This window comes from Lethenteron reissneri, chromosome 12, assembly GCF_015708825.2.
Source record: "Lethenteron reissneri isolate LAM-NWPU_2019-01 chromosome 12, ASM1570882v1, whole genome shotgun sequence".
Lineage (NCBI taxonomy): Eukaryota > Metazoa > Chordata > Hyperoartia > Petromyzontiformes > Petromyzontidae > Lethenteron > Lethenteron reissneri.
Window position 1 is genome coordinate 9,028,857 of NC_083790.1, and position 14,709 is coordinate 9,043,565.

General features: G+C 48.5%; 1 protein-coding gene across 1 annotated transcript in view; it reads left to right on the top strand.

The window, feature by feature from the left end:
• Positions 1 to 12,884, top strand: part of GAPVD1 (GTPase activating protein and VPS9 domains 1) — a 70,415-nt gene extending 57,531 nt beyond the window's left edge. Inside the window, 4 exon segments of the mRNA XM_061550666.1 lie at positions 1,339 to 1,411; positions 4,955 to 5,020; positions 7,703 to 7,834; positions 8,982 to 12,884. Coding sequence (XP_061406650.1) covers positions 1,339 to 1,411; positions 4,955 to 5,020; positions 7,703 to 7,834; positions 8,982 to 9,122 — 412 coding nt within the window. The 3' untranslated portion in view covers positions 9,123 to 12,884.
• The last annotated feature ends 1,825 nt before the right edge of the window (positions 12,885 to 14,709 follow it).

A 14,709-nucleotide genomic window follows, 5' to 3' on the forward strand; every position in this document is an offset into this window, starting at 1 on the left:
AGTACGGTCAAACAAAACTCCCATGACTGACGTGGTCTGGAGAAGGCCTGCTTCCAGCAGTGGATTGACAAAAGAGTTGAACATGGACATAACCCAGTGATGTTTGCTGTTGCTACTGCTTGTGTATGATGTGGGTTTGGCTAAAGCACAGCTCTTGTCAGCGGTTGCTTTGTTTATCCAAACATGTTAAAGGACGTGTGCTTACGTGTCCTTGCTTACGCGCGTGCTCCCCAAGGCATGCGTAATGCCTTGGGGAGCGGTAGTGTAGCGGTTAGCGGCTTTTAATGAGTTCCTTATGCGGTGTGTCAACTTCGCCACTGGGGAGACAAAGGCGGTCGGGCGTGGTGCTGGCCACCCACCCCCTCGGGTGCCGTGCCGTCCGAACATAGGTGCTCGTCAACGGCACTTGCCTGGAAAGTCTGTGAAGGCTATGCGGGGGATCTTTGTCTTTGTAGTGTCTGGGTGTGGCCGTAAGTGTGGGTGTGTTTGGATGTGCGTGCGGTCCGCTTCGGGGTGTGTGCGGTTGATTAGAGTTCGTATTAGATGTGCGTGTGTGCGGTGGGCTGTACGTGTGCGTGTGTTTTTGGTTGAGGGCGTGCGAGCACGCATCTTTGCGCCCGCGTGTGTGGGCTCGTGCATGTGTGAATTGGAATTGCCAAATTAAAATATTTTATGGGACCAGGTCGCAATATTAAATGCCGCACCTATAGTTAAAAACCATACATGCTAAAATAGCTGTTGGAACAACTATTTTACAATACCCATTAAATAAAGGGCCCCCCGGTGGTTTGATGTTCATGCACCGCAGTTTGTCATAGATGTTTCAATTATATGAAGTTAAAAGTCCTTTATTTACTTACGAAAGCTACTACGGTGTTTCACGATTTTCCTAAATACCTTGTGTGAGATGTATTCCCATGTCCATGTTAATTATTTTACACGTGTCAGAAAATCATGACTACGTGGAGAAAACCCACATCAGGGCATAGTGTCATTCCATTGGCTTGAACGTATTTGGATGGGGTTTAGCGCCTCCTAAATTGACAGATCTTGGTCAGCAACCAACTTGCCTTCCACAAACCACCTCCTACTGGTTGACACCTCGCAAACGTCTTGATTCCGTCTGTGTGATCCACTAACCCGGCCTCCACATCTGAAACAATGAACAGCAAGTGTATACTTTTTTCTCGAACAAAGCACTTCTCCATTGCGTCACCTAAGGTTGGCTGATAGCACAACACAGCCTGACCCCTTGGGCTTGCGTCCACCATGAATGTCCCCTGGCCGAGCACGAGGTGGGAGCCTCACCCGCTGACTCGGAGCGTCTCTCTCACGCAGGCTCTTCCATGAACACATCCAGAGGCTGTGCCGTGTGGTGTCGGCCAACCACAGGGCACTGCTCATCCCGGAGGTGAGAGCAACTCGCTCGTCCGGCTCACCGACTCTCTCACTCACCCGCTCTACTGCCGACCCTCTCACCAACACCCACCCATCCACTCGACCACCCACTCGCTCATTAATTCATTCTGCTTACCCACCCACCCACTCAGCCACTGACCTTCTCATGAGCTCATTCACTCACTGGCTTATTCACCCATTCACTCGTCAATCCACCTGCTCACTCACCCACCCATCCATTCACCCACACACCCATTCACCCACCCATTCACCCATTCACCCACTCACCCACCCACCCATTCACCCACTCACCCACTCACCCACCCACCCATTCACCCACCCACCCATTCACTCACCCATCCACCCACCCATCCACCCATTCACCCACCCATTCACCAAAACACTCACCCACCCCTTCACCCACCCGCCCACTCACCCCTTCACCCACCTGCCCAACCACCCATTCACCCACCCATCCACCCCTTCACCCACCCACCCCTTCACCCCTTCACCCAAACACCCACCCACCCCTTCACCCACCCCTTCACCCACCCACCCCTTCACCCACCCAGCCATCCACCCCTTCACCCACCCAGCCATCCACCCCTTCACCTACCAACCCACCTCTTCACTCCTTCACCCACCCACCCCTTCACCCACTCACCCACCCACCCACCCCTTCACCCACCCATCCACCCCTTCACCCACCCATCCACCCCTTCACCCACCCACCCACCCACCCCTTCACCCACCCACCCACCCCTTCACCCACCCACCCACCCCTTCACCCACCCACCCACCCCTTCACCCACCCACCCAGTCACCCACCCAGTCACCCACCCCTTCATCCACCCCTTCACCCACCCACCCAGTCACCCACCCATTCACCCACCCACCGATTTCCCAGCTCACCGGCTCACCCGTCCACGCGTTCCTGCTCATCCACTCTCCTGCCTGCCTGCTGCACAGAAACCCCCCCCCCCCCCACCCGTCTCGCTCGCTTGTGGAAATTATGGATATTGGAGGCCAAGATTTTTTAAACAATTATATTGTTCTCTAATAAAAAATGTCTGTGTGCTTGCGGCTGTTTGCGTGTGTGTATGTTACACTTGAGGTTACCATCGTGGCAAGAAAGGGTGTTTGTAAGGTCACCTTTTCCACCGCGTACTTGTTCCGTCTTGGTTGTGTCTGTAACCATTGTGCTCTGGTAGTCCTTGCTACGTGGTTGAGGACGTTCCTAGTGTATGGAATTATGTTCCCTGCGACTGTGATTTGAAACTGTTCAATCTTACCCACGTTGATAGTTTATTGTTAAAGTGCAATGTATTGTCTTGGTGTGGTCTTGAATTGTCGTCGTTGTTTTGCTGCCTTGCCCACACTTGCTTTTGATGTTGACGAACCTGCAGGAATTTATGTTCGAGTGCAATTGGTACTTCCGTGTTTGTTTATATGTATTTATTTGTGACTCAACTTGTCTCTGTCTTACTGTTGTATACCGTCTTGTATTGCTTGTTGATGAAACTTGCTGATCTGGCCCCTATTGAACATCTATGAAAAAGAGCTTCACAGCCCATCAGATCCCTCCAGGATGAATGAAGATCCTGATGAAGAACGGCTACGTCGTGCTACCGATACCCATGAAGTCACCATCCACATTTCCCCTTTGCTCAGTAGAAATTATATGCAAGAGATACATTAGATAGTAAAAAATGAAATGCATAAAACGCACATTTATTTTAAAAAAATTTTCTTGTGATAAGAACACGAGCCCGGCACAACGCACCAATGGGTACGGGGAGAGGAGAGAGACAAAAAAACAACAGCGGGGGGGGGGGGGGGGGGTGGGGGGGGGGCTATCGGCGTTGAGAACCACGCTTAGGGTGGGGGGTGATGGCCTTGATGCCCCAACCTGTGAGGATGTCACGCGCACAAATTTAACTTTTCGAAAGTCCATCCGGAGGAGACGCGCGAGGCTAAATTAAAGAAAGAGATAAGTCCATAATGCAGGTTTTTTTGGGTTGGGTCGCGTTGATATAAATGTGTCGTTAAACCCGCCACCACCCAACACAGCCAATGAGTAAGGTTTGTCAAGTAAACAGAACGTGCCAATTCGTCACTAGTACAGCACACCGTTGTGTTGGAGAGCAAAGCCACAACATTTATAATCTTGAGAGTAACTACAGTTAGCTTCAACATCAGGCGACAGCCAGATTTGTGAAAAGTCTTGAAGATTCTGACCCAAGGTCGACACGTTTTGGGGTTTCGGTCGGAGCAGACTGTCGGCGACTTCATCAGCCTCGACAAAAAAAAACGAAGTGGATTTCACTGGCGACCCCGACGTTAATAAAGGAGCTGATGACAGTTGAATGGGGGGGCTAACCATTGAAACGCAGTTCAGGAATTCATTATTGGTTGCAGTGCCACTTTTTTCTCTTCTCCTTAATTATGTTTGTCAACCGCAAAGGTTTTAATATTTGTCACTGGCATTATTATGTAAAAAAACAACATTTAACAAATGTGTGTAACCTGCCAAGAGACGTGTCCTGAATAACTTGTCAATTGGCGTAGCGTTAATGTTTTGGCCAACTCCCACTGACCAGGTTGGTGAAGTACGGTCAAAGAACCCCTACAACCCTCATGGGGTGGGGGGGAGGCCCTCTGGGTGCAGTAACATGACAAAAGGGCTGTACGTATAATATGCACAGCGTATTGATCGCGTTCGTTTCAACACAGTGTCTGCAATACACATTTAAAATAAATTCCCATCTGAACCACCTCACAATGTGAACTCAGCAGAATTAGAGCACACCACAGTGGAGAGTAGTATAACAGTGGTCCTTTGAGTGCGCGTGTGCCGTGTTGATAGCTGCATGCTAACACAGCAGTGGAATTGCAACTGTTCTTTGCTGTTGTGTGGTACGCGTGCGTGCGTGTGGTAGGTAGGGAAAGCGGCTACGAGCCCGGCGACCCGAGTTCGATTCCCATATACGGCCAACGCCAGTAACGATTATCTGAACCGGTTCTGGGCCTCCCCTGGGTCGGTTCTGCCTCAAATGAGTACCTGGAGCAGTGTGTAACATCGCCACTGGGGAGACAAAGGCGGTCGGGCGTGGTGCTGGCCACCCACTGCCTCGTGTGCTCTTCCAGATTTCAGAGGTGCTCGCTAGTAGCACTTGCCCCAACAGTTTGTTGAGGCTATAATGGGGGAATCTTTATCTTTGTTTGTGCGTGTGGAGCGGTGGTACGGTGGTTGTTACCGCACAGCGTTACAAACCCGGTGACCCGAGTTCAATTTCTGCTCGCAGCCAACATCGGTAACGAATATCCGAACCAGTCTTGGGCCTCCCCAAGGTTGTCTCGGCCTTTAATGAGTGCCTGGTGCATAAACATTAGCACTCGGGGAGACAAAGGCACACCGGGTGTGGTGCTGGCCACCCACCAACTTGTGTGCCGTGCCCGCCTGATTCGGTGTTTGTAAACAGCACATGCGCTAATAGTCTGTTGAAGGTTAACCGGGAGGATCCGTGTGTGTTGTGATTTGTGTGGGGGCGTGCAGGTTTATTTGAAGGAGGCTCCTTGGCCGTCCGCTCAAGCTGAAGTCCGCACCATCAGTGCCTACAAGGTACAAGACAATCTTCGCCTCACTCCCATGTGTGCGTCGTGTTCCCAATGTGAATAACGTTCAGAATCGCCCACACCTTACACCTTTTTGAACCATGCACGTTGTCCCCATCTCATGGGTTAACACATGACATCCTGTAATTAACACAGTAAAACATTAATGTACGTGACATTTAACAGTACGGCTGAATGATATTGTAATGTTACATTAGGCAGCATTTTTTTTCAATCCACTGCTGGATGATGGCCTCCCAATGCCATGTGGGTTGTTTGACGTACATCACCAAGCTGGTGAAGGCGGGGAGTATAGATGTGATGGCAAAGAAGTAGAGTACAACATTCTAATTTGCTGACTGCCACGTAGCACATCTCCGCCATGCGTGGCACTCGCTCATCCATAGCAGTATCCAGGCCGAAACCTGCTTCCCTTCTGAGATCCGCTGAGATTGGGGCAGATTCCAGGTGCTTTGTTCATAGGCAGTTGTAATGTTTTAATATTTAAACAGCTTCATATTCTTGGTCCTTTCGGTAAAGTCAAATTTCTTGCTGTGGTTTTCACACCTGATGATGATTGCTTGTGTTGCGATCGAAACGTCGTGAGAATTTTATTGTTTTATTGTTTTATTATTATTTACCTTCTACGTGACTTTACCAAAAGAACCAAGAATATTTAAACAGCTGTTATGATGGGTCACTTTCATACCTCCAACACCATCACAGCAGCACAGCTACTGATGAGGTTGGTCTCAGCCAGCAGTGGCCAATACGTGGATCGCAAAACACCTTTTGTGGATCACGGGACGAATCTGAATTCTCGCGTAAGCATAATAATCCTTGCTGCATTAAACTAATATATTTCTTCCAATAGATGGCGCTAGTACTTTATTTACTGGCGCCATGGTGGCGAGATGTTAACTCCCCCTCGCCTGGTATGCAGGAAGTCGTGGGTTTGATCTCGACCCTGAAACCTTGTACATTTGGAGTTTGCATATTCTCCCCGTGGTCGCTTTGATTTTTATCTGGGTCTTCCGCCTTTTCCCTCCACATTTATAATCAACATCCGTTGAGAGTATTTGGCTGCTATAAATTTCCATTTGACAAGCCACTTTGTTGAGCTATCATTTGTGGCCAGGTCGCTTCAGAAAAAGCTATATAGCTCAGTGTGCCTTACGTGGTCAAATAAACATTGTAAAAAGTAAAAATATACTCTCTCCACTATTGTTAGTCAAAGCGGGTCTGGTGAATCGTGGAGCCCATTAGGATCCACCAGACTGCAGCACAGTGCAAGATGTCTCGGCCACCGTCTGGTCTAACCCCAAGACACGGGTCCTGAGCAGCGAGTGTGTTGATAAGAGACACGACAGGAAGCATCAGCTAAATGCAGTGGCATAAACAGAGCACACACTAAGCTCTTAATAGAGACAAAGAGCATCCATTTAGCCTTACAGACTGGTTGGGCAAGTGCTGCTAGTGGCTGCCGAATAAGGCTGGCAGGGTCTTTATCGGTGCTCACTGTCAAGTGCTGGTTCAGCCATGCCTGGTTGCCGGTGCTCTTGATAATCGTAGCTCTGAATCACGCACTAGGTCATGTGACGCTGCATCAGTTCTTTCACTCCTGGTAGTCTCATAAAATTGCACTTGGGTAAAAATCGTTTATTTTACCGTGCGTGCAAAAATGTACGCAAGTTTTATGTTATTGTTACATTTAGGCGAAGGGAGTGGACAAGATGTATATGAACGAAACAAATAATAAAAAAGTATACTAACTAGACGCTCAAGGTTTATAACAGGAGCACATTGTTACTGCAACCAAATTTTGATTCTCAGCTGGTGTAACGGAGATTCAGTCCGGGTTCCGACACCAATTGCCATTGGTGCTGTCATGTTTATAGAATATGGCCGACTCGATATTGGAGGGATTGGCAATGGGTGGTGGGATCGGTGGCCCAGATGAAACAAAAACATGGACAATGCAATACTTGTCTATTTAGCAACGCAAACGTGTGCATCGTTTGACCCCGTAGAATGAGGGATAAAGACTTTCCAAGGTGTTTACGGTCACTTTGGCACCGAGTCGCTTGCCCCACGACAAGTGAGGGAGCCGCTGATAATTAAACCGGCTTGCAAGTGAAGATGTTTCTCTATTTGCCAAAAGTGAGCCTGAAAACCGAGATAACATTGGTCAACACACTTTTTCTGGCATAAGGTATTCCAACGGTTTTAAGGTAATTTTGGGGTGTGGATTCCAAATCTGGCATTTTTGTCTATCACATCAGGTTTTTGAGATATCAAATATTGCATTTTCAATAAAAACTGCAGAAGAAAAATATTAAATAAATGTGGATATCTACATAAAATGATATTAGAAACACACTATCCTAAAAATACAGCACCATGTTTTAACACTAAAGCAGTCACTGACTCGCAACAACTTGCAATCATAAGTGACAGAGTTAATTTCGGTTAAAATCAATGAAAATGGGGTATGCTGATGGCATAAAAATGAGATGTGATAGAGCAAATCTGAGATCAGATTTGGAATCGGCACCCTGAAATTAGTCTAAAACAGCTGCAAAAGTCCAGGCCAGAATTTTTCTTTTTTTGTTGACCAGTGGTAATCGGTCTACGGATGACCGGAAGGTTCCTACTTTTCTTTGTCTCCCGCCTGCATTGTCCTCCCAAGACTCCCAGAGACAAGGTGCAGTGCATCTTGCGCACGTGCTCGACCATCATGAACCTGCTGAGTCTCGCCAACGAAGACTCGGTGCCGGGAGCAGACGACTTCGTCCCGGTGTTGGTCTACGTCGTCATCAAGGTGGCAATGCTTCCCCACTCCGTGTCGCTCTCTCCCTGCCCCCCACCATTCAGAGGGGAGCGCCGCTGTGGCGAGATGTTAACGACCTCACCTGGTACGCAGGAGGTCGTGGGTTCGAGCCTGACCCTGACGATGCCCTGTATATTTGGAGTTTGGCATTTTCTCTCTCCACGTGGTCGCATGGATTTTTCTCCGCGTCCTCCGATTTTTCCCTTCACATTTAGAAATAACGTCACGCGTTTAAGAGTATTTGGCTGCTATAAATCTCCACATGAGAAGACACTTTATTAACCTATTATTTGTGGCCAGGTCTCTTTTGAAAACGAGCTATATAGCTCCATGGGTAAATAAAAAAATAGGTTAGTTTAAATATAGTTTAGTTTTAGTTTAGTCTGTCCCAACCACTGCGACAACGTAACGTCGCTGATTTCCCGTCTCACCGCCACTCTCGCTAAATCCACAAGGTTCACGCATGGCGGTGATGCGTACAATTATAGATATTATTATTACCCTGAATGTTTACCCGGGAAAGCCTCGCCGAGTCTCAAGACTCTCTTCCAGGAGGGTCCTGCCAAGTTTTCACAGTAGTCGGCGGTGCCGTTGTGTCTAATCGCAATTGAGTGATCTGTGGGTAAATTTTCAGCACTAATTACGTTTGCCACAACCATTACGTTATGTTTTTTAAATATCTTTTTATGCAAGCGTGAGAAAACAAAAACACTCCTGTTCTTTCAAGCCTCACCCGTAAGAAGTTTGTACAATCGTTGACAATGGCTTTTATTTTAAACCGCATATTGCCGCAAACAACAAGCTGGAGACAGAATGCGAAGGCAAAAGCCAACGGTCGCTTGCACCTCAAGCAAAAGGAAAAAGCTCGCAGAGGAACCATGAAATTCCAGAAGCAATCATGCATAGTGTCAACAGGTGGCTTTGTGCACCGTGTAAACATAAACACCGGGGAGACAAAGGTAGCCTGGCATGGTGTAGGGCCGCTTCCACTCCCCTACTCGCCCGGCCGCCCGCCGCGCTCCAACTTCTGCAGTGCCGCCCTTCCATAGGTGCTCGCTAACAGCACTTGTCTCGAACAGCGTGTGAATAATAATGGCTCTACGGGGTGGGGGGGGGAATCGTTTGCCTTTATGCACAGGCCAATCCACCGTGCATGCTGTCCACGGTGCAGTACATCAACAACTTCTACGAGAAGCGACTGAGCGGGGAGGAGCAGTACTGGTGGATGCAGTTCACCGCCGCCATCGAGTTCATCAAGACCATCGACGACCGCAAGTGAAGTCCGTCCGTGGTGGAAATCGACGATTCGTTAAAACGCGCGCACGTGTCGTTTCTAGATCCGAGAAAAAAAAAACGTAAGATGTCCAGTCGAGGTGGGCGTGTAAAAAAAAATGTTGTTGTACATAGCTGGTTTTTGTCTGCAGCATCACTCTTCTCGAGTCCTGCCCCAACTTTTTAAATCTCAATGGGACTCAAGTATGTAGAACTTGTACATATATACGAAGCGTAACTTTCGTTGGGAGTACTTGATTTGTTGAGTGCCCGTCACCAGTTGGCGGGGGCGGGGGTCGGATGCACAGCGGTTTGTTTGCAGGCATTGAATCCCCAGTCATGTCACGGGCTTTTATTTCTAACTTGTACATAGGACACATTAAAAATCAAGAGTCGTTAGATATTTACACGCGACTCTTATGTGTACGTTCAATCATCTGCTTCCTTCAATCTTGAGTTTAGTTGTCGAATTTCCAGAACCTTTTCCGACCGACTTCAATTTGAAGTTTTAATTGTCGGATTTTGAAATGTTCCATCAGACTGTTGCAGGAGTCTAATTCTTACACTCCGACACACATGTTTACTTGCAGCCAATACCAACTCGTCATTTTGGTAATGAGCCTTTTACACACAAAACCTCCACTAGCCTGACAAGAAAAGCCATTTCTAAGCCATTTCCTTTTTCACGATACAAACTGCGGGGAATTGTACCAACAATATCATCGTGGGTGTCTAAGCCGAGTTTTTCGTCAACGTCCCTTGGAGCTTGTGCATGGCATCAAATGAGCAAAAGAGAACATACGTCGCTCGGTACAGGTGCGTCTACCATGGAACCGGTTTCGTTTTCAAACGTAACAGCAGCGCCGCGGTACTTGTGCGCGTCGCTGAAATAGCGAAGGTCGCACGGTGAATCCGGTGCGGATCTCGCCGTGTTTCACCACCGCGTGGCGTAGCCGGGTTTGCGTTGGGTCCGCCATGGTGCGCGAGGAATGAGATGAGGACCCCCCCTCCGTCCACTTTCCCGCTCTTCACCCCGGCGCAAAGTAGCCGCCCCTGCCCCGCTATCGAAGGCGTGGTCTCGCACGGCCGCAACCCGCGACGCCGCTGTTTCGCCGCCCGCTGCGTTTGGGGGGACCCCTCGTGTTCGTCCGCCTTCCGCGTCTTCACGGCCGCTCTTCACTACCTCTGCCCTGGCCCACTTCGGATGCTCTACTGGGTTGTCGATTTTGTCCGAGCGTCGTACCAGCTGCAGGCAGCGATGACGCCTAAGGGAGTTTTGGCAGCGGAGGCGTAAGAATATAGTTTACGTGTGCGCGCATGCCCGTCGTTTACCAATACGTGTGCGGAGTCTCGGAAGCGCTGGCTCAAAGCTTCTCTTTCCCCACCCCTCCTCCCCCCTCCCTCCTCGTGCATGTTTGTGGTGAAGTCCTGTGTGCGGTCGTCCTGTGTGCGGGCGTGCGAGGGGTGCTCCCTGGGATCAGACGGATGCTTTAAAGAAACACTTGCAAACAGAATGGCCTGGAGCTGTGCCACTGAACATGTGCCAGTATTAATTTCCCTTTACCGTGGGTGTCAAAAGCACCAACCCAGATTCTTTAAGGAAGGTCGCCTTGTGTGCCGACCAGTCCTGTTCGGATGGCTGTGCGTCGCCGATGACTGATTTAGGCTGACGTGTTTTCTGTGGGCTTCATTTTTTACCGATGAAATTTGCTACTCGCGACAGCTGTCCGTAAAACGGTCCAGGGTTTTGAAGTCTTGACAACACCAGCGGTGAAGAATGCCCACACCTGAATGGTCAAGCTGAGCGACGACTGCTTTGCAATTTTTGGTGTACAAGATCGGTTCCACAAGTTGCTTCCACCATTCCTCCCGTGCACACTAATGCACCATGAACGGAAGCCCCGCTCTGCACCGCGTGTTTTTGGTCTATAAGGACACGAGGCTAGCGATTTAGTGTTGTGAAGTGTTCTCAAGATAGTGGGTGCTTATTGTAGCTGTTGCCTTAACCCCCTCGTAACCTGTGTGGGACGTCACCACAACGGCGCTGGATTTATAGACGCCTTTGGAAAGGAAGGAGGAAGGCCCCTTATTCGGGACGCAGTGTGCAGAGCCACGTTTTTACCTGCACAACAATCGTCATAACAACTCGGATATTGAAATAGTATTTAGCCAAAACAAAACCAAGCATATTTACTTGAATAAGTAGCCGCCAAATGTTTTGCCTGCTTTACGCCACAGTAGTGAAATGTATCTCAATTATGATTGGAGCTTGGTGGAGAATCAACGCGTCGGAATTGGCAAGATTTGGGTTTAACGGTCACTTCGGCAGACGTTTCCAGCCTCTCCAGCCATGGCCACTGAAAATAGGCCGAGAGCGAAGAAGGCGCATTCGGCCGACTCTGCTTGAGCCCCCGATCACTTTGGAGTGTCGTTTGTGGGCTCGAGTATAAGCTTAAACGGTGTGTGCGCGCGTGTCTGCGCTGTACGTTTTTTGTGCGTACGTATGAGTGTATGTACATGCATGCGTACAGCTTTGTGTGTGTGTGTATGTATACACACACGGGTGGTATACTGAATGTATACACTTGTGTTTCTTCTAAGGTGTAAATTTGACATGTGCTGTCCCCCCAGAGTAAGTTGAGGACTTTGAGAGTGCCCAGTGGACTTGGGTAAGATGGGTTCTCACTTGGTCACATGCGGTGATGTGTGTGTGTCTCTGTGTGGTGCTTGGGGATTCTCGGGCTCCTGTGAGCAGCAGCATTAGTTAGAATTCGGGCGAGCCCCACTCGGCGTTGGCTGGTTCAAGTCGAACCACTTGAACCGTAGGTGCCTCTGCTGCATCCTGTTGAGTTTGCTCCGTCGCTGCCTTAGGCACGTGGTCACGCGTGAACCCGGCTTAGGAGAGCAATGGTTTAGTTGTAGACGGTGTTGCTTGCCAAATCTTAGCCAGTGTGTATCGCTCCCTTTATGGGTTTGCACTGGCACGGAATCGCCTTCGCCAGATCCATAAGGTTGTGTGTAATGCTTCCTGGATGGAGTAAGCCAAACTTAAGATTGTTGAAATTGAGGAATGCATTAACACAACGACGATGAAGTGATGCAATGCAGGAAATATGCATTTGTCTGAATTTCCAGGGGATCGCTTGTAAATCCATGACCTGTATTTGTTAGTTTGAGGAAAACCAGACCTGTAACTCATTATACCTACAGTCTTTGTCGCCGTGATGACGGATGACAAAAGCTTTTACGAAGGTAATTGAAAAAGCATATATTGGACGCAAACGTGTAAAATGACAGGCGGCAAGATTCATTCGACGCATCCAAACACCAACCAATCGTGTAAAAAAAAAGCGTAAATCCCAATGCTGAAGAACTACGGGATCAAGGTAGTGAGAGAGGATCGAGTGCGCGAGTGTGGGCATTAGGAATTGTTCGGTGTTTGCCGCCCCCCCTCCCCCCGTGTGTGCGCGTGTGTGTGTGACCTGTCCCGGCCTCTATTGCACAGTTCAGGCCCCGTGGAGTTGTTTGTGCTTTGCTGCCGAAGTCGAACGCGCTGTGTCCAGGAGGTTTCTCGTCCGCGTGTACGGCGGCGAGTCGGTGTGGGGGGGGGTGAGGGTGAGAGTTTGATGTGCACTTGAAATGGGACGCGGTTACGCGCAATCGATGGAAGTCGTTTCCAATACGTTGAATACAGTGAATTCCTGTTTTATGTTAGCGCCTGTAATTAATCACATGTCAAAGTATACAACATGGAATCGTATATATAACAGTGATGTGTTTTTGTCTTTTTTTTAGTATGATGGAAAGGTGTGTGTGTGTGTGTTTTAAAAAAAATCTGAACAATGTTGGTCATCTACCTGGCAGTTTTCACCCCGACTCATGGACGGTCCACACCCCTGCTGCTCTCTGCTCACTCCTGTGCTCTGCCATATCCACGTCTACTCCCACATTCCTTTCGTATGCTCGCTTACCACTTGGATTCACCACCGGAACCTCCTTTGCCAGTAGCAAAATATGATAATTGTTTCTTTTAACCCTTTTATCTGGCAACAAAACTGACACATTTTTCTTACAAGGAGTCATGATTGCATTGACCACAATGTAAATGCTTACCCCGAGCTCTCATACTCTGATGGTGCATTGTCTTTGAGTTGTGCGCCTTTTGGCGTCATCTGGTCCAACACCATGTGAGACTAGGCTCTAAAAAAAGCTGTCTCGGGTGTGGACCAATACATTTCAAGGACAGTGCATACATTATCAGAGTTGTATTTTTCGTTTGCATTCCGACCGCAGGTATTGTGGTCAATGCAAACATGACTCCTTGTAAAAAAAGGTGTCGGTTTTGTTGCCAGAGTAAAGGGTAAAAAAACAATTGATCACTTGGATCCACCTCATCCTAGGCCTGCCTCTGTCTCCACCCTGGTGCGTCCTGCATCAACCATCGTCACGCCACGACCTCCGGCTGCTCGCCACCGAACAAAGACGGCGGCCACCGCACCGCGCGGCGCTTTCAGATGCGCTTCTGCGGCCGTCTGGAACGCTCTTCCGATATTCGAAAGCCACTTGGAGCCTATGCACTTTTTAAATCTAGATTGAAGAAATTGCACCTCCAATGAGTGCGGTTAGCGATGTGCATGCGAAAGGAGTTCTACATAGATCACGTTCAGGTGCAATAACAACACCTGTTTAACAAGCATCGTGGTCTTGCCTGTCGGAAGCAGTGGAGGAAGTAAGTTTTTGACAACCCATCTGCATGCGCAATCACCGTGCACAAAGCAGGCGGCCGTGGGGCTACATCATCAGAGTGCAGTGCAGCAAAATGCATTGTTGCACTGCACTATGCTCCCCGAGGCTTTCATACCCCACGCATTTCTAGTGTTATCAAGTACGGCGGAATAACCCCTCGCTACTCGTGGCCAGTGCAGGGAGGCACCGCGTACGGAAGTGGATTGGACAAACGTTCTGTCCCATGTTTATTTCCACATGACGATGATCCACACTTCTCTGAGGTATCTTTTGTGATAGCCAGGCCGCTTCTGAAAAAGAGTCGTATGTAGCTGAGTGCCTTACCTGGTAAAATACATAGTTCATCCATAATAGAGGTTTTTTTTATATCGCGTAAATGTATAAATGTGTCGTTAACCCCGACAGCCAATTAGAGGTTTGTCACGTTCAGACAACATGCCAATTAGTTACTAGTTATGCACACCGTTGTGTTGAAGGATGAAACCAACAATAATTGCCATACTCTTTAGGTCTTGCCATGTTTTGTTTACGTGACAAACCTTTCGCATTGGCTGTGTCTGGTGGTGGTGGTGGGTTTACGCAATCGAACCAAAAGAAAAAAAACCTTATGGATAATATTCTTAGGTTTTTTCGGTAAAGTCACGTAGGTGAAAAATTAATGAAAGTAAAATAAATATACAATAAAAATCACGACGTTTCGGAGGCAACACAAGCTTCCGTCTTCAGGTGGAACCGTCACGATAGCTGTATCTCTCATTTGATACAGCTATCGTGACGGTTCCACCTGAAGACGGAAGCTTGTGTTGCCTCCGAAACGTCGTTATTTTATTTTTATTTTACTTTTATTA